Source organism: Bombus affinis, chromosome 9, assembly GCF_024516045.1.
Source record: "Bombus affinis isolate iyBomAffi1 chromosome 9, iyBomAffi1.2, whole genome shotgun sequence".
Taxonomy (NCBI): Eukaryota; Metazoa; Arthropoda; class Insecta; order Hymenoptera; family Apidae; genus Bombus; species Bombus affinis.
The window spans coordinates 5,480,067-5,501,493 of NC_066352.1; the positions used below are offsets into that span (position 1 = coordinate 5,480,067).

General features: G+C 37.1%; 2 protein-coding genes across 5 annotated transcripts in view; one reads left to right on the forward strand and one right to left on the reverse strand.

Moving 5' to 3' along the window:
* Positions 1-21,427, reverse strand: part of LOC126920757 (autophagy-related protein 16-1) — a 607,999-nt gene that overhangs the window by 251,147 nt on the left and 335,425 nt on the right. The window lies entirely within an intron of this gene.
* LOC126920756 (uncharacterized) overlaps positions 1-21,427 on the forward strand; it is a 253,230-nt gene that overhangs the window by 169,172 nt on the left and 62,631 nt on the right. For both annotated transcript variants that reach the window (XM_050731506.1, XM_050731505.1), the window contains one exon: positions 15,809-16,010. In XM_050731506.1, the coding sequence (XP_050587463.1) occupies positions 15,809-16,010 (202 nt within the window). The remainder of the gene's footprint in view (positions 1-15,808; positions 16,011-21,427) is intronic.

The following is a 21,427-nucleotide window of genomic DNA, read 5'->3' on the forward strand; positions in this document are numbered from 1 at the left end:
TTTGGAAAATTGAAACCAACGATCTCGATTTCCAGGCGGGATACCACATGCATAAAATATTCCATGATTCGACTTGGCTTGGTTTCAGCTTTTAGCATTACCAGCTTCGAAACGTATGCGCCACGGTTAAATTCTAACTGCTGATCAAAGAGGATTATAAGCTTAAGTCAGTTTGCCTTGCAACAAACGAGGTTGACAACACCGGCAAAGGTCGGCTACGGAATCCGATAGAATTCCAAAGCTGGCTGCCGCTATCTCGTACCCGCTACCGGGTGAAACCGGAGAAAAATATAGGAACATCAAGAGAGATGGAAATGGAAGAAATGAAAAACTGTGAGAAATTGTAGCTTGAGATGATAAAGTAATATGAGTCAGTAGCATTCCAACGAATTCCTATGATATTGCGTACCATCGTTTTATTTCAATTCCTGTAATTTCATATGAGATACGCACGCGACATAGGAATGTTCAAACATATAATTAAACTTTCTCAGTCAGAATTAATTAAGTGAAATCGGTGTCACTATGGTTTATTTAAACCTGACCTATTAGCTAAAAACGTTTATGTCCCTATAATAACGTTAGTACTTCTTTTAGTCGCATTATTCGTTCGTGTCATTCAACTGTTTGAAAAAGAAGTTTCAAGGATCCCCTAATTGTGGTTACGAGCGTTATCCGTATTAAACAACAAATTGTTTCATCTTGCTACGGATTGGATATTATCCGATAGAATGCATTCCAGAGCTGCAACCACACAGAACGAAAGCTCGGAAGGAATCACAGAAGCGTTAACGAAAGATCAAGGAAATGATTTCACGATCTGATTGTCCGGTTATTTACTGTCACTCGCTACGTTACGTCGGGTTATTCACCATCGAACCATCCTTGGATAACGGGGCCTGGCCGCATTCCAACGTCTGTGGCGGCGTTGCAACGCCATAACGCCGCACGTGCATAACGCTAGGGCCCCGATGCATAATAACGATTTTCAAAGGAAACGAAAAAACAGCACGAAGCCAACCGAAAGCATTTGCTGGCCGATATTAATATTTTTATGCGTGTCATCGAGCCACCACTTTACGCAATGATCGCTACCTTTTCATCCTTTGATAAGGATTTCTCATTCTGGAATAGATGAAACCCATTAGAAAGTAACGACGATCAATATTATACGGGTCTGCAACGACACGGCTAAAATAATTTTAAAATGGAAAAGATTGCTTTCAGCTATTTCCGTCTACGGCCACGTTGGTCAACTGGGTATCCAGAGTAGGGTTTCAAACGGACAATATTACCGTCGCAATTGCGTTGTAAAAATATTACGGCTTTTTATGCGATAAAATATCGTCGTGTAACCGAGAGCAGAGTTATTATTTTGCGTGAAACCGAGTCAAAGTCAAGTGGCTTGGTACATTTTTGGCTGTGAGCTTCAGCTTAATGAATTTTAGGTCGCTCTTGGATGTCTGGCGGACGTTGAATGAGTAAAACAAACGGTTACACAAGACTTTTGTCATGATTATACACATATATCTCGTCAATTTATAGCTGTTTGTACATCGAGGAAAATTTCATTTAGAATTGGATAATAATATTACTTTTCAGTGTGGTGAAAAATATGCTCGATTGAAATAGCAGACAGTATACCACTGCTATGAATAATGCAATACGTGGCTTCTACGAGCCGCATTGTTTAACTTCATCCACCGAAGAATAGAGAGAAGCGATGACGAAAAATTTATAAAAATTAAAGTATCAATTCGCAATTAAAATTACCAATAGTAAGGTGATAATAGTACTTTGATTGATTTTTCACTAAAAAAATTCCCAAACTGAATACATTTTCTTATCCCTCGGATTCTGTGGAAGACCTAGTAATTGCAAACTTTTGACCAACAGTATGTGAACTAAAAGTTGATAAAGTGAGCGTAGTTTATGATACGCTGACATTTTATCTCTACTATTTTGTTGACTACTCTTGGTTGAATTTTTTAACGACATATCTGGTTGTTGAATCAAAGCAAGTTGCACAAATTTCCAAATTTATTATCTGCGAACACGCATTGTAACAGTTGCCGCATTCTTGAAATTGTCGTTTCGCCTAAGGTTAATTGCACAACACGGATGCCGTAGTCGAAGGGTGAGCTTCACGCGATGCGACATGCATGCAGGATCGTTTACGGTGGGCGCAGCCATCGGTATAACCGCGAAGTCGCGGCTCGGCGCCGCCAGCAGACTACTGTGACAAATTACACATAATTCACGAGTCAATTTCACACACGGTTGTCCTGCCAGGAGAGACAGCGCCGTTGAATACGAGCGTGCCAGGTTAATTCGAGGAACGAACGACTTGAACCGTGAACGGAAGTAAACACGCCAGCAACGATGATACGTGCAGATCTTCGTAACGAATGATTGGTTGCTTTGACGGGCGATAACGGTCGCTCTACGCAAATTGCTTGGTTTATTCTAATTCTAAGAAACAGGTGTCTTCGACAAATTGTATCGGTAATTCATATCGGTAATACCAGAAGTGGTATTCAAGGAAGAAACATGAAATATGAACTGCGATATTGAGCTATCTAAGAAATTCTTGCTGATTTTTATTGGTTGCATTTGAATACGTGGAAGTAAATGAAAGTCTATGAATACGATATATGGGATTCCTGTATCGTAGATATATTCAAATAGATGTTCAAAATTGGTATTTTTTTTATGTAATCCATAAATAAAACAAACTCTACTCTTGATAAATATTTGTTATTTTGCTATACAGTGATGATGTAATAATTGGAAAATAAAGATTATCTTTTCATTTTTAGCTGGAAAATGAGCAAGATTTATTAGTAAAATTATACATATTTCAAACGGATATGACACACTTAGGCAGATATTTTGTGACTGACTGCATACATAGTCTAAAGAGATTCGTTACAGTTGGTTAATTTCTCTGGACGTGATAATGTCTCAAACATAGAGAGAGATCAAATGTATCTCTGACGTTTGGAGTAGCTCATTCAATTGTATTGATTTTCCTGAATATGTTCATATAAATGAAAATAGGTGAAAACATATGAAATTTTAATAACAATTTTAATTTAACAAATTTAATTATCTTCTCATATATCCTTTAAAACGAGGTTCGTTATAATTGGTTGATCTTTCTAGCAGCTATAGTAAATATATTAATGGCGAAGAGAGAAAATATTTAACGTTTTAGTGTTTGTGTAAACAATAGGAATAAAATATCAAATGTGATTTGAACCATCAAAGATCTTTATAAAGACAAAATCATTCCATGTTTCCTAGCTATAATTTCTATCTTTCCTTGAAATCGGAAATTTAGTATAATTTAATAAATTATGCAAAAATATAACATATCAAGTTACCGTTAAATGTGTGTAGAAAGATCCGTTACTCGTCCCGAGATCGTCCAAATTTATGGCAAACTTATGTTATTAATTCGATATTGGATTGTAGCAACGTGTTTCACCTTATATATACAGTAGGCACATCAGGTGTTTAATAAAGGTGTTTAATATGAATAGTAATTAACGAAGTATCTAACTGTACCGTATTTTAAGAAATTATCATGAAGGGATAGGTCGATATCAGCATAAATCGAAGAAATAATAATTGCTTCTTGAATCTTATCTAAACATGGGAATATTTATAAATATTATATTTACATCAATGCTTATCAACTTTACGATAAATTGTACTTACACTGTACCTATTTATACGTACAGTATACTAACGGATGAATAGGAATTAAAATTGAGATTAGTTTAATTAACTTTGTTGGTCATAAATGTATTTCTACTAAAGTTTCCTTTTGGATCCTACGTGGAAGAAATATTCATAGAATACAAGATTCTTCCGTGATAGCGTAACTGGTATGGAGTTATAACTTATAGCTTATGTAGCTCATCACGTGTCACCATTATCACATGCCATAGATTAGTACGTAATATAAGAGCTCCGGTAATACACATACGCTGTACTGTATTTAAATACCGGCTCTTAAGGAATAATAAATCCTTCGTGCTACCGTTACTCAAATCGTAAGAGGCAAGGTATTAGTTGAACCGTTTATTAGAGATTCAACTGTAAATGTAATTATTCAAACATCTCCAGTCTTCAGTCTAGATTGGTATCGTTGTGTCGCAGGTGAACCGGAACAGTTTAGGTTACGTTATATAATTTGCTGTGTACTTTGTTTTAATTCGTATTTCATATTTTATGTGGCACGGACTATCAATGATATTTATCGTGTAACATATAGAATACAAGTTAAAATGAAATATTTTAAAGCTAAATAGTGTGACTTAAATTTAGTCCAAACTATAGTTGATTATGATTAGATAACAACAAGTGGAGATTAAGATAATCGATAAGATTCAGCCACGAGTATATTCGTTCACAACTCTGCTGATCAAATTTTCCTTTCTTATTATATTAGTTAATGATGATAAATGATTTTATATAGCATTTGTTCATTATCCACATGTAATATATAACTTCTACATACATTCTCGCATGTATTTCAAATTATACAAACATAACGATCGTATCTCATCACGATAACCATTAAAATTTCAAAAGATTCCGTATAACGCACATAATATATCCACAAGAATTTTCCATAATAATAGTTCAAATATTTTCCGAGGCTACATTCCGTTACGAACCCAAATATCCCTCGGCAAACATGTGAAACCACCATTCTTTTACCCCCCATACAGGCTAAAACCTCTGAACATTCCACTTGTCGACGTCAAGGTATCGTTTTACTAGCATCGAGTCCACAAGACCGAGTTCAAAAACCTTAGCGATTAATACGGGCTGAGTCTGTTTTCATGTGTCCAACGACAACGAACGCAGAGCATTGCGTGTCGAGTGATCGCGTCAGCGTTGAATACCGAAAGAGTGTACACAGTGGATTTGAAATAGCCGTGGGAAGTACCGTGGGTCCGATGCCTTTCGAATACTAAATACCCCCGGCAGTCGACTACACTTGGTACACGTAGGGAAAAGGTGGCAGGTAGCCTGCTCGATCGCTCGGAACCAAAGCGTTAAAGCGTTCGTTGTCGCAATACGGGTGCCCGCGCCTCTAGACACGCGCGTGTGCGTGCAAACGCGTGTATCGTCTCGCGGTTGTGGCCGCGGATATCCAGGTAAGTAAGGCATACGTAAGCGAATACCTTCCGTGTACGCTTACATCGCGGTAGTATATGTTCACGGTGTCGTCAAACGACCAGCCACGAATGCCACAACATAAACAGAGAGAGATAGAAAGAGAGAGAAAGGTTGAGATCATTCGTGTCCACCGGAATTTATGGGGTCCGTTCGAACAGCACCGCTACAGCTTGCTGCTGAATTTGCATAGAGTCGAACGCTAATAGTCGGAGATAACCGAGCCAGGAAGAGACACCTCCGACGATCGCCGGGGACGACGCCTTCGTGCCACGCGAACTTGTGTCGATAATCTTGACGAATGAATTTTGATTCTTCTTTTCAGAATATTGTTTTTCCCTTCTTTAATATATATTAATACGTTGAGTGCGGATGACTCAATGTCATCGACATTTAACATGCGAAGAAAACAAATTTCCCGGAGCTTTATTATGTAAAACTTTGACGATGAAATAAAAGTATGAAGAATATGAATATCGGTAGTAGTTTTATGGTATCTTCGATAAGAAATAAAAAATTGTTCAGAGAAATAGGTATTGAGCTGTATGTATAGAAACAATATTAATATAGGCACTTAGCTATAGATATAGGTGTGGTTCTGCCATACTAGGATTAAGCAACTTCGATTAAGATTGAATTTTGCTGTGGTAGTGTTTTGAATAACGACTGATTGATATGTAGGTACGGGTAGTTAATAGTGGTTTAAATATTCGAATAGTACTTATGCCAAGTTGTAGTAGGGAGACTGAGTGGAAACTTGTTGCATTGAATATGTAGTAAACTAAGTGGAAAGCTAGTTAATGTTGATGCGTATCATTACTTAATTTGAACTTGGTTAATTACATCTTTCTTAGGCTTAATTCGTATTTGTAGTTTGTACTCTTCTAATATGCATTTGAAATATTTAAAGAATATAAATATAAAATATATATACAGGAATATAAGTGAAGTAAAATAAAGTTTTTAAAAAATCAAAGATTTAAACAATATAAATAATTGATTTAGTTAATTCTATAACAAAGAATTGGATATAAAGGTGGAAGAATAAAGATCGGCTATTATCGAAATAACAATAATAAATAATTATAATACATAATTAAAATAAAAAGATTCTACTAAAAGAGTACTAATACTTCACAGAATTATTATCTATTAAAGAATTCATTAATATAATTCGTTAATATGTATTTATAGATACACAAATTATAATAAGGAAAAGATTTTTAAAGAATAAAATACGTATCTAAATCGTCTTCGTTGAATTAGAATCTAAAAGAATAGATGTCTCCATTATTTAGATGGACAGATCCTCGTTCTGTTTATGGTTTCAGAATCTACAAACGACATACATCGAAGTCGTTTAGTCATCGTGCTCGGAGCAACTTCTCTGTAAGCTTCCGAATCGATTAATACCAATGTTGCATAGTCATTCGTAGTTCAAAGGTTACTGCTGGTCGTGAAGGTATAACCAGTAGTCATTGACTTCGTCATACCTGACCATTCGACTATTTATCTCATCTTACAGCTACCTGAGGTAGCCAATTGTGTTCGATAAAGCGTATTAAAGTCCTACACGTTGGAACTACCAAGTGGAGAATTACGTGTAGGAAGATCGTTCTTTAAAGGATTTTACCAACACATCATTACACGCTGAGATCGATGTATGCAAATACTGAACAGTTTAAAGATACTATAGAAGAGAGTGTAAAGCGTTTTCAGTGTTGAATTACCATAAGATAAGATCTCTGTTCAGAGATTGATGAAAATACGGGTGTTCAATAATTGTTTTATTGTTGAGATATACTTTTATTCTTTTAAATCGAGGGAAGATTATCAGATTAAATTTTTCTTAAATGCATAAAAAGAAAAGGTGTATTTACACATATGCTTAGAATTCGCTATGGAATACCAAATGCGATTTAAATTTTGTTCAATCCACTTTCTAGTCTTATCCTTTTTTTTTTTTTTAGTTCAAACAGTAGAGATTTCATAATAATAAACATTTTTAGTTCAAGAAATAACATTCTTCGCAATCGATTCATAGAATTAGAAAAAGAGATTAGAATAAAAAAGAAATTTAATCTCAGTTAAAATCACAATATTCAGACAATTCCAGTTTTGTCACATTATACAACGCTATATTTCGTATTACATAAATTCCTTTAAACATTACTAGCAATCTCAAAGTCATTACGCGTTAATTCCTCCAAGAATCTACTATCAGATCCATAGATTGACAGCGCCCAACCTTATGTATACATAATCAGTGGTCTTCATCGTCTATCCTCAACAGTAATATGCTCATGGCTTCCATTAAGCGATCCAGACAATCTATTCCACGGCTGATTTTCTCCTACGAGTAAAAAGTGCATCGAAAGGTAAAATCACAAGGTTACAAGCATATTGAATAGACAGGGCGTGCGTGCTCGAAGTGCGAACAGTTTCCGGCGAAGCAACGAAAGTAATTACGTTATTGGAACCGCTCCTCTGTTCAGTCGTGCAGATCTGGTCGCGTGCTCGTGACTCAGCTAGTACGTGGTGTTGTGCTTGAACGGCACCGGTTTGCATAGGTTGTGCTTTGTCTCTCTCTCTTTCTCTCTCTCTCTCTCTCCTTCTATCTCTCTCCATAGACCCAGCTAGGCGTGGTTTCGTGTATTAAATTCTTGCTGCGCCTGATGGGGTGCACGGTGCATGCACGCAAATTAGAAACATACCATCACAGATACACGGTCTGCGCCCTCGTGAAGCGTACTCGTTCTGACGACATTACGCGGCCTGAAAAAGTGACGAGCCAGTCCGCTGCGAGCTTCTGCCTTCAGCTCGCGTCGCGCTTACGTATTTACGACAATTATACAACAGCGAAATGCATATTTTCGTGTCTGAGGCAAGATGGTTCCCGTTGAAGGGGTGCGCGTGTTATCGCGTCCTCGTTGCGCCCGACAGCTTTACGTCGCGGTAACTTTGTTACGATTATCGTGGCTAGACTCTGCCTGAAAGGATGCTCATTTCATTTGCCGAGGAATTGGTTGAACTAGAAGGAACACGTGCTTGGAATATTGTATTCTCTGCGGCTGCGGACCACGCAGTCCCGTTTCGTGACACGTTTTAGGGAAGGTATTGCTACATTCAGCTAATTGTACTCACGTTTGGTGAAAATATTAAGGCGCGTTGGAAGTACACACTGAAATTTTGGATAAATAATTACAGGAGATATGTTTACATTTATGAAATGTCCATTTTTCATTCGAAATGGTTGGCTTATTTTTTAGACTTATTTTTCAGATTAAAAAGTATATACATTTGGAATTTTAAAAATGTATTTTAAGTAAATCCATCAAACAGCAATTAAAGCATACAGAGTTGTATAAAGATTTCGTTGTTGAAGAATTTGCTGAAATGCACATTCTGTGTTTATAATATGAGATCAACATATGTAAGAAATATACATTCAGAAATATATATATCGCATTCTTTTCTTATTACTTGTTTCCTTTCCAGTAACAATATTATTACAATAAATTAGTACCGGCAACAATACCGACATCTCGGTATCTTTATATTACAGATTGAAATAATTATAATACATTTATTGATAAGGAGAGAAACAATATTTCCAAAATGCTTCGAACGTTTCGAAATAATTCAACAGAATACGTAATGCAGCACGAAGGGCGAATGTCGCGACATTTTTGAAAGTAAAATTTTGAAGACACGCGGCTCTGGACGCATTATCCCCTGGCGTGTCACAGGGTGAAAAGAAAAAACAGCAAGGACGATGGAAAAGTGGAAAAAGAGAAGTGGTCGTGACGAGGAGGACAAGCACGACAGCCGAAGAATGTTAAAAGTACGAATGCATTCAATTCCTCGAATTGCATCACTGTCTGCCGAGCAGACAAGAAGGCGGAGAAAAAGAGAGCCTCTATCGAGTGCAAAGGGCGATTGAAAATGTTGGCGCTGATTCAACGAGAAGACTTTTCTTATTCAGACTTTGTATACATGCTAAACTTCAGCGTACGCTTCGTATTCGCTGTACGGACAAATTTGAACGAAGCAAAATATTCTATTCGAACATTAATCAATAGATGAATAACTATAACGAGACGATGCTAGACAAACAAAAAAATGGTCTTCGTTCTTCTTCAGATTCTTATAATTCAGGCGATTTAAGTTTAATTAATTTGATATCATACTATCAATATGAATACGTTATATATCTTCGAGTCGTTACGCTGAGTCAAATTACTTGTATTGAAATATAATAAAATGTCACTTATCTGAAATTATAGGGGTACAAACTAGTTTATATAATAATGTAACCAGATATGCAACTAGAGTTTATATAATAAGAATTTGTTGATTTCTTTCATTGCATTAGATTTTTCGTCCATTTAATAGGAGTTCACGTCCAGATAGAGGCGAGTAGATTTAGACGGTAGAAGCTCATTTAATCAGACACTAACTAAAGCTTCGTTCCAATAAATGGAGTCCCACCGTAGCTTGAGACCACTTTAGTGATGTGGACCTATTATTTTACTTGACTTGAAATATCCTTCCTAATTTTAAGTTGAGGTTCTTTCAACTGACTTGACTTGAGAGAATCAACAGCTGCTATGTAAAGAAATGTTATTTCTAGTCTCATACTTGGTATTACTTCCTTGATCTAGATCAACTTTTGCTATCTAGTTTGTATTAAGTCCTGTTCAAATTAATCAAATTGTTCAAATTCGAATAATTTATTATCGAGTAGTATCATTCGCACAATTCTGCAAGTTACTTCGTTTGAATTGAAGTCATGTAAATATCAAGCGAATATCGATGCCTGAAACGACATCAAACGAAAAGACGCGTGTCGCTTAAATTTACATGAACAAGAACTAAAGTTGAATTGGAGGAACTTAATTAATCCGAAGAGGCTCTAAACGGTTGATTGTTAATTAATATTAGAGTGAATTTCATTGAATATGTGAAAGCTGATGGCAAACAGTTTGGACAAAAATATTCAACACAAAGTACCAATACGAAATGAAATAAAACTCCTGCACGCATATCATATCGGTTTATTAATCGCCGGTTTATCGGTTTATTAAAGAAATGAAGAAAAACCGAGTTATTTCGATTGCGATTCTTTTGCAATCGTTTGCTCGGTCCGATTATTTGTCGTTTCTTCGTTTTGTGGAGGCTGCGTCAACTCGTGAAAGCCAGTACAATTGCGCAACGTCCGGTTGGTGGCTACTTGAAAAACTGTGACTTTACACGGCACGTTAAACCCGCGTAACGACCGGCCACAATTATGCGCTGGGAAACGAACGTACAAGTACACGGCACAATCTTATTGCGGGTGGTCCGGCAACCATCGTTACCTTAAAAAAAAACTTATAGAAATGAAACTGTACATGAAAATTTGTGTAATGACAGCAGCCAAGATAAAAAAGGTTTTACTATAACAACGAATCTGCACTCTACACACGTGCTTATAGAAAATAATAATTATTAAGGAATTATAAATTGTAAGTGAAATGAAACTAGATTGGGGAAAAGTCTAATGCAAATGAGAGGCTTGCGTGACTTTATGCGCACTGATTTCTTCTCGAAAGTATTCGTACGAGTGCACTCTACTCTTAAACAATAACGTATTCTGTTCTGTGTAATATATCACGAACATGATACGTAACATTTAAAATCACGGTACTAGAGGGCTAAACGATAAACGTATAATTCATTGCATTAGACTTTTCTCCACTGAAACATCTGTAATTACAACTCTTCCCTTTGATCAGCTCTGTAGTATATAATCTAAATTAATTCAAACCTGAATAAGCTCAAAAGCTAATGCGGTAATTAAGCAGCTCGATTAAATAATTATTCACGGCAGTTAATGTAGCGTTGTTAAACATATTTACAGAGCGTGAAATAATAATTATTAAGAACAATTACTGGATAGAACAGACTTGGAAAAGTCTAGTCAGTTATCGAATGATGTGCTATTCAATTTCACTCTAATATTCAATTTGCAATAATATAGATGTTCACGCAATTTCTTACGGTTCGTTAAGTGCGAAGGTTATGTCGATGATGGTGTAAGCTTGTACGATAGTCTTTACTTCTATCGAGTTGTATTTAGTTTACTTATGAGAAACGAGCTATACATAGATATTTGAAATATGATCGCATAGTAGAGCGGAGCACTGTTTATGATAATAGAAAATTATCTTGCAATGGATTAAATTAACTTCTTCCATGACTGCCACCAATTAAAGAACAAAATTAAGGGACTTAATTTGTAGCGTGTGGCAAATCTAATTTATAAGAAATTATGATCATAGAGCATGGTTTCCCCTATGGAAACCTTTATTATCATAATCAATTGCATCGTTGATTTGCTACAATACTAACGCAGCTAGATAAAGAAAATTTGTGGAAAACCGGTTTGTATCCGGATGTCTAATCTGTGATTCTTACAGATACAAGAACACAATCTTTAATACTTTCAAGACTGAATATTTTTTATTGAATGTTTTTTCTATTGATTATTAATAATAATAAATAGTAATTTTAATGAGACAAAATAATATGAGAACGTTTATTGTGAAGCAATTATCGCGTCAATAATTAATAATCAATTAATAATCCCACCACTTAACAGTGAAAAAATTTCTTTTTCTTCAAGAAATATTATCCGCATCTATCGTTTATTACTGACAAAAAAAGATTCAAAAGAGTCTCTAAACCACGAGATTCTGCCCTGGCTCGAGTGATCTCAGTAATATTCAAAGTGGAATGCTTAGCGAGACCACCGTGTATCGGAATGCGAGAAGAATCGCGGAAAGTCCACGTAAGGAAGGAGTTTCATTGCCTTTGTTCGCGAAAGGAAGAGAGCCGGAGGAACGCGACAGGCAGGAATAACAGCGGTTAGAAAAAGAAAGCGAGAAGAGAGAAAAGGGGTATCCGAGAGAAGATAAAGAAAACCAAGATTGTACATCAAGTTCACCGCGACGAGGAGTCCGAGGAAAGGGTTGGGACATTGGCGATGCCACTTGAGGTTGAACCGTATCTAAATGTAGCTCGTATATCAGAAATCGAACTATTCCACGGGTACCATGGAACACAGACGCTTTACTTGCATCATTTTGTGCGATCGCCGTTCCGTAATACCGACGCTGCAGATGCGGCCAGCCCTGGGCCGTTCCGCATTTCCCTCGATGTCGTGACAACTTACACGTGGAAGTTTCCTTTCTGTTACTTCCTTACCAACCTCGCTCACAAAGAATCCCTCTGTCTCGATATATGAAATGATGTAGAATGTTGCGGTGGAACAGTGCACCGGTCGATAAATCTGTGCTAGATTTATGACGATATAAAGCTATTTCGTTTCGCTTAAGTACGGAGGCGCACGTCCTTCGGAAGCGGAAGATTTTTCCGTAGCGAAGTGGTCGGACGATAAGACCCGGCCCCGAGACGAATAACCCGCTGATAGAAATGAGCTCGATACGTTGCCGGAAAGTAGAGAAGCGTCCGGTTTTGCAAGGAGACGACGATAGCTTTCAAGGCAAGCACGTTAATCTCCCTACTATTCCACTTTCGTATCGTGACAGAAATTAAAAGATTTATGACTGTACGCAATCTTGCTTGGAATCTGCATCCCCAGCCGAAGAAATGGAAGTAGGAATGTAAGGGAAGCTGGACTAGCGCCAGAGCGTCGTGCTCTCAGAGATTGGCAGTTTCGATTCGACACGCTTATTGTTTTATTTCGCTTCATACGCTCAACGAGCAATTTGTATTCCTCCACGTTGATGGATAGCGTGCGACTTCCGTTACCAGTACGACTTACTAGATTTTATATATTGTAAGACGCACGACGAGGATTGGCACAATTAAATAGTCTACTATGCAAATTATAAGTTTTATTTGTTGAATATTAAACGGAATTTTTTAAATTCTTGCATTCTATAAAACGCATAATAGTTCCAAACTTTCGATCAATATATAAGTGTAACTATATAATTACGTATGTATGAGTGATATGAATAGTATAAGTGAAATTGAGTCAGACTTCGTGTCAAACACGATCACGTTATAATAAAAATAACCATCGTTCTATAAAATTATCGTTTATTATTATTTGAACATTTGTCTTAAACGACACGGTAAGCAGAAATTCATACTGAACGAAACCTAGTGAAATAAATAACGAGCATCAACCGTTTCATGATAAAGTTAAATTTCCCTTCAAGAATTAGTCTTGCTCGGTACACTTAACGACTGGTATTTATCACGCATTTGGGCGTTCAGGTATTCCAACAGTAGTTTGCGGTATAGCAGGTACGGGAACGATATTTTTCATAGCGAAACGAGCGACGCGGAAGGGAGCTGGTTAAACGAACGATGAAAAATACGGAACGATAGCAGCGGTCAATACCACGGCCTACGTGTGACGCTTCTTTTCCGCAGTCCAGGTAGAAACGTTCTTTTCCTACGTGCACAACTACCAAATCGATTCAGCTGGCTGATTACTTGCCAGGACCATTCCCATGTTAAAAAACCGAGAACGGTTAATTGATAAATCGTGTTTTGTGTCAACTGAAGTCACAGTTCTACGGATTTTTAATTAACCACCGTCAAAGGTTATGAATCAGAGCTAAAAGAGAGCGCGATAATGCAAATAATTAAGGTGACCGTATTCTTTCCCCTTTAAAATATTCGTTCTTTCTCGCGTCTACGAATATTCCCTGTAATTTTCGCCAACATAGAAAAAACATGAAAATATGAAAATTTCCCATTTCGTATTTAATCATCCTTTGAAGAAGAAAATTCGTTATAATACAATTTCTGTTATAATATATGCTAGTATCTATAGGTGACCGAATATTTTACTAAGTTCGTGGTAGCGATAATTTTGTTAGTGTGAAACTCGATCAATTTCATATTATCCATTATGATTTCTATAAATTTATTTATCATAACGAGATAGCACAAATAATGGTAAATTTCAGAAAAATGAAGGAAGATAATATCTATAATCGTCATTCTTCCAGCTATTTTAATTTATCAAGTTGATCAGCATAGCTTCTGAACGATTCGTATCTTGAAAAATGAAAAGATGCCAGATAGGACATTTAGTGGCTTCGATAGTGGGTTTCATGACATTTCCAATTTTTAGAAGGAAATTCAATCGAGAAGAATATTTGAAGTCCTATTATACGTTGCTTAGAGACGAAATACATGAGAATATATGAAACTATATAAAGCATACCCAATGGCTAACAGAGATGGTATTTTCTGATTAGAATAGGAGAAACGAGAGAAACGGTTGAGAACAATGTAAGAAGCATGGAAAGCTCTCCGATAAAATTCTCTGGGTGCCTGTAAAATATTTACGATCCGACGATGTTCCATTATCTGGTAATGCGGTAGCATTATAACGAGTAAATGGTACCTTGTCTTCTGCATATAGGCCCCCGGAAGTGGCCGTTGATTACTATAATGCGCTTATCCTTCGGCCCGTAACGAGTGAAGATCTTCCTACTATCCGACGTTCCACGAATGATTCGACATCGTAGATCGTGTCGAAGCCGCAGAACGAACGTTCGTTTAACGTTGCGGTTATCGTTGTGGTCTCTTGCCGACCATTAAAATTAGCTACAGTCATTAGTCCCGCGAAGCCTTCTAGAGCCAAGTAATTGAATATCTTTAGCGCCTGCTGGAAGATCGATGTTCCGTGTTTTGGCGAACCTGTTACCGCGTTAACTTGTTCTTCTCCCCGTGGCAGTCCCCCACTCCCTCTCTCTCTCTCTCTCTCTCTCTATCTATCTATCTACCTATCTCTTTCTATCTCGCGGAAAACTTTTCGACGAATCACGATCGAAAATGCCCCACCTCTATCCGTCAAGTTTGCCGAGATTAATTATGATTTCGTAAAAGAGGGATGATGCGACAGCGACACTAGGGCGCAGAAATTATTCCACCACTTAACGCGGCCCCTGTCCTTCTCGACTCAACCATCGACAGGGAAAGAATAACGAGCTGCCCCGAGCGAGAGGTACTTTCATCCGCTCAGAGTATAACAGTCACTCATCCGCATCAATATCAACTTGCGAAGTTGAATTAGAACATTCGTAGCTTCGGCACTACGCGCCATGCAATTTATAATTTTTAAAACATATTTTAATCAAGAAAAATATACACGCTGTGAGTATACACGCTGGTATTTTACAAAAATCAACGAATTATCTCCTTGTCTCGTATCGTGTTGTATTATTATTAGAAAATTGGGAAATTTAAAAACAAGTTTTCAAACAATGACATACACGTATCACCATGATCTAAAAAGTTATTTTTAGTAAAAATCAATAGTACTCCTTTAGACTAAAATTTGTACTCTTTTACATTATTCGACATATTTCTCGATAGAATGTATTTCAATATTTTAATCCAATTATTAAACGACGTGGCACCTTTAACGATAAAATTTGTAAATATCTAAAACCTTTCTTCCCCCTTTTACTGCATCTGTTTGTTTAAGAATATTCTCGTTTATGTTTCGGAAGCGATAAGAAGAGAAATCCAATTTTTATCGGCCTAAATGTGTAACCTGATTCGACGATTTCTGTTGTTCCAGGCGCTCTTTCACAATCCCAGTTTCCAGTATTCACGATTTACGCTCAGAAGAGCTGCTTGGCTGTGAAACCATGCGAACGTGCCTGGTGTATCGACAGGGTCCAGGGGCATCGTCTTCAGGGGCACACACGCAGAACTATGAATGCCTCCTCGCGACAGCACTGTTTGGAACTCTGTTTAGGCGAGAGAGACTTCCTGTGCCGGTGAGTATGAAACATGGCTATTTTTCGTTTGCTGCATCGCGAATCCTATTCAACGGACGGTCGTTTTCCGGCGACCTGGTTCTTTTTCCCGTCTTCGGTCGCGATATCCGCCTCCAGTGTTGCGGGTGGCAGAGGAGGCGGACGCACTCGCCTCGAGATTCAACGCGAATCGACACACGGCGCACAGGGCTCTTCTTCTCTCTTTTCGTCTTCCTCGAGTAGATCTTGGAGAATCGAAAGCACCTCTACACGCTCCGGTGCGTTTTCCAGTTATTGGGTTCCTCGATCGAGAAGGAGGACGTTACATCACGCCCCTACAGAGTCTGGAGTGTTTCTTGGTCATGAAGCGGCCATCCCCGACGTTTCATGCGAGCTGGAACATCGAAGGGAACGGTCGGGCTATCTTTCTGGAAAAGTTGCAGAGAAATAGCTGCGAGCCACCCAGATTCCTCGTATGTTTGTCATTTCACTGGATTTTTCCCTATTTCCAACTATAAAAAGTATTTGTTGTATGTGTTAGTGTTATGAGTTAGTTAGTGTTATAGGATGGAACGATATATAGGGGCAATATTTTCTTTCTTTGCCATTCGTGACTTCTGAAAGTGAACGAGAGAGAATAAACCCTCCTATAGCAGCGTTTAATCATTTCTATCGATTTTATGAATTTTTCGTGATTTTAGTAATTTACTTGCTGTTTCTAGCGAATTATATTTCTTTTACCCAATATTTGCTCGTTATATCACGAACATCATTTTATATATTCGCTCTAGAATATTAATAACAGGACTACAAACTATTATGCTGCAGTATGAAAAATTCGATACTGTGAAAATGAAGCGTATATAGAGTCCGATAAAAAAGACGGAGCTTTATTAGATAATAAGACTATGCGCAAATACTTTTTGTATTCACGGTACGACTCCTCTGTCCCTGTGCGCCAGCCAACGCAGAACGTCGATTTTGTTTAAATATTTTTCTCGCTAAATGTTTTGCCGCGCTACATTCCCGTGTCTGCACGCGCGCTGTTTTTCATCGCTGTCACTTTGCGTTCGCTCGAAGGCATTAGAGGAACGCTTTGATCGTGGCCGGACTAATTATGCCTGTGTCACTGCGTTTTCTCCTCTCCCCATAGAAAATACCACGAAAAAGGGAGAAATAAAAATTGGCACGATATCATGACTATGCTATAACTGCAATTATATATCGATGACGGTGAGTCGGATTTTAGAAAAATTGACGGGATCTCGATCGTTATAATGATCATTCGGTCTAATTTGTAGTCGAGCTCGTTACCGTCAGTCGGATCGACTTTTCTTCCGCATTCATCTTTGAATACAAGGGTTTAGATATCGGCTCGAGTATACAGTTACCAGCCGGTTAAGTATATACATACATGTCATAAGATCTCGTTGATTTTATTCCAAAGACTATCGGAAATTGCGTAAGTAGATGCAGTAATGCATGTTAAAACCTTCTCATTATAGTTGCCCATAAAGGGGTGATCGGTGTAGGTTGAGTTAAGAGAATCAGGTGCCTCAGCGGTTAGATAAGAATTCGCGATTTTACAGATCCGTTATCTTCGTATCGTTGCAAACGACGATAATGCGTGCACGATTCGAGAAATTCTTCATTATGTTTGAATAAAATGAAGTTTAAATCAGAATCTAAATTTAATTGAAATTAACTAATTGTTTAGTTGCAAGTTTGAAAATGTTCCTCATAGTAATTTTTATACGGTTTTTAACGAAGTTAGTTTCTAAGTAACAAATAAAAGAATTTTTTGGACAATTCCTACTCTCTACTAAAATGCGTTTAAATGAATTTATAATGTTTGTCTAATTTTTAAATATTTCGAAGAGAAGAAGTGCGTGTTTTCAATTATTCCATGATTAAAAATTTACCATTTAGATTAAACATATTTTTTCTTTATTTCTTTATATTTGAAGCAAAGCTTTCCGCAAATAGTTACCGGGGAGATGCTTCTCTCCATATCAACGAAAAGCACGATCTTTTTTCAGTTATACGGTTTATAGTTATCTGTTTTAAATGAACATTATTTATTCATACGCGTCGGTATTCTTACACTTAAGTCACAAAAAGACCGGTAGCTTTTATGCAAATATTTGCGAAACAAGTAAACTTAAACGGTTTTGAAGTTAAAAATATTTTAGTGTGGGAAATGGTAATAAAAAAGAAAAGAGTGGAAGGACGGAACAAAGGGAATATTCCAGCGTTTCAATTATATATCATCGACTCATTTTACTAATCGGATTTTTTCAGTCATAGGAGCGCACGAACGTCCTTTGACGCAAAACGATCGCATATTTAATTCTCTTTTTCAAATAGTCTATTCTCCTCTGCTATCTATTTAATTTCAAACATTTATGTCAAAGTCAGAATTTTTGAAGCCTTTGTTGCTTAAAAAGTGGGAATATCACGGATATAATTCTCGAAGCAGATCTAGGGTACAATAAAATTGGTGCTTGATAATCGTATTGGAATTTCATGCATTTTTGGTCGAACATTCTTTTCTATAATACTTACAATAAAAGGTTTTATTTAAATTATTTTCATATAAGTGACATTTAGATAATAGCACGAGAAAAAGAATATTCTTTCGCGTGAATGTATGAAAAGATTCGTTTCTATTAGACCACAAAATTAAAATTTATGTGTCACAACCCACAATGTTAGGAATCTAAGGTATACAGTCTAGACGTTCTAAATGCTTTTGATTGAATGCTGCGTTTACACACAAAAATTTCCCCTTATGTTTGTATTATAATATATAAAGAAAAAGAAACATACTTAAAAAAAATTTTCGACTATCGCATTCGCATTTGACGTTAATAGGAAATTCTATTGGATGTTCAGTGGATCATCGGTTGTCATACGTTTAGTGGTTGGCTGTCCGTGGCTCGTTTGCAGCCAGTTGTTACCTGTCATGATTATGACATGGTTAGTTATTAATTAACCTTTATACGGGGGCGTTTGTCACGGTCCTGCTACTAGGAAATTTATACTGATACATCTGAACATTACAACGCAGTATAGTTTGTGCCAAGGGATTTATCATAGTGTATATATACTATACCTACTGTGTTGGAGCTAAGTGACAAATAATTTTGATTTTAAAAGTCAGAATATATTGCTACATTCTGCGGGTTGGAGATTTTCAAACGATGAGAAATACTTCGGAGAAATTATTTTAAATTAATTGTAATAATTAAACTGCATATCTTTATATATTTCTAGAAAATTGAGAGATACAAGAATGCGTAGAATGCATAGACATGCAAAAGTATCTAAAATATAATATTTATTAAGTAGAACAATTCTCTATATATCGAATATGAATTTGGATAAATATCTGTGATTTAATAATAATAAAATCATTATATAATAAGAGGAGATTATGACTCAAGAGAAGATTCAGTTGCGCTAATATACAATATTAGGTTGTCCGAAAAGTTTCTTCCGTTTCATAAGGTGATAATAGATGAAGAACAATTTCTGTTTTATATTATTTTGTTGAATTAGGTATGATCCATTTCTTTCTATCTCTATTATTATATTCGTGCACAATTCAATAAACTAATATAAAACAAAAAACATTGTGCGCCTATTATTTCTTTATAAAACGAAAGAAACTTCTCGGACAACCTAATAGATACGTACGTTTTAGGTTAATCAGGGATCTTACCTTCAGTAGTCCTTTTACAGTCAATTCGATAATTAAGAGACTTCAGGAAAGCGTTGATTCGAGGAATTTTAATCTATTAGCCGTGTGAAATATCGGGGTCCGGTAAGCATGCGGAAGAAGCGAGTTTCTTCCGATTTCGATAGAAACCGACGATGGAACGCACGTTTATGCGATATCACGCCGACACGTCAAGCTTCGCATTCGTGAGCAAGATTGAACGTGCACGTGCACACCTTGAAAGCACCTAAGCGAAAGGTCTCTGCCATCTGGTCGCCTCGCGACGACCCTCGAAGCGAAGCTTCGACCCGAGGCAGGGTCGAGAGGTCCTTGCCCAGCCGGAACCATATCAAAAGTGGCATAGCTATGCGTTCGTACCTTGGAAACCATGGAAAGGGGAGCAAGGACTTGATCTCCAGAAGAACGAATGAAGTTCCGGATTGAAGACTCGTGCGTGGCTCGCGGACCCGACTCTATCATTCCGGAATTTCAGTTTGTTCAGCCGTGTATCAAATCGTCTTCCGCTTTCTTGCTATAGGAAAATATAAATGGAACCTTTCCTCCCGTGGTTTTATTTCCATGTTCGCTAGGTATTTTAAAGCTCGTTCGCAAGATCCTTCGTGTTATCTTAAAGTCGTTATTGTATATATAAAGGTATACTTATATATAGGTGTAGATTTAAAGTTATAGATAAGAACTGATTAGGTTTGATGATGCACACGATGCATGTGATATCAGGAAATGTATAAAATAATTCCCTATCTACGAAATATAGTACTTTATCTAAAGTAAAAAAAAATGTACAAATTTGTACATCAAAATCTTTTGATACAGACAATAAAGCATCTTCGCAATCTGCTATCTAAAAAATATAATTTCCTGTTTAAAATAAAAAATTTGTCTTCAAAAATTCAAATATTAAATTTCGCAAAAATCTTGTAAAAATCTAGTTGTCAATTAAAATTCCACTAAAAGATCCATTCTGAATTTAAAGTATTGTAAAATATTCACAAAAGAGAAAGAGAGAAAGAGAGAGAGAGAAAATTTATTGTCTCGAATGTTATATGTTTACGAGGAAAGGCACGATGTAAGGATCTGTAGAAACACGAGGGTTTGGTTTGGTATCACGCTCGCCGCTCGAAACGCGGAAGAGATAATGAGGAGGAAGCGAACGTCTCCATTAAAACTGGAAAGACCCTTAGACATGGAAAAGGCCCTCGTCCAAGAGTGTTTGATGGTCGGTGTTTGCGGATAATCGAAGGTAAGCCACCAGAACGGCGTTATTGCGCAACGATACGTGCGTGCGGCGGTGAAGTGGGTCGTCTTGGCGCTTAACTTGGCCTCGGTTGAGAATCGAGCCCCGCGGTTTCTAAGGATCGTCGGTGTAGATCGCATTAACATTCCATAGGAACGGTATTTCCTCGGCGCAATCGGCTGATTAGGCGTCCGCGGTTCTGACTAGCATCGTGTTCCGGCTTCTCCCGCATGATTGCCTCGATTTTCAAGCACGGATCCCGCCGGATCTGTTACATTTTGCTACACCAGCGAAATTCTACCCACTGTAATTTCGAACCGCGCCGGATCAAAAGAAGCATTCACGACATTACTCATGATGTATGACTTGTAGTTCGAACTAATCGATAAATTATGTTTTCTTTCAAGAATATTCGTCGGACTGCGAAAGTACTCGAATACTTTACAGGAATATGTGTTAGAC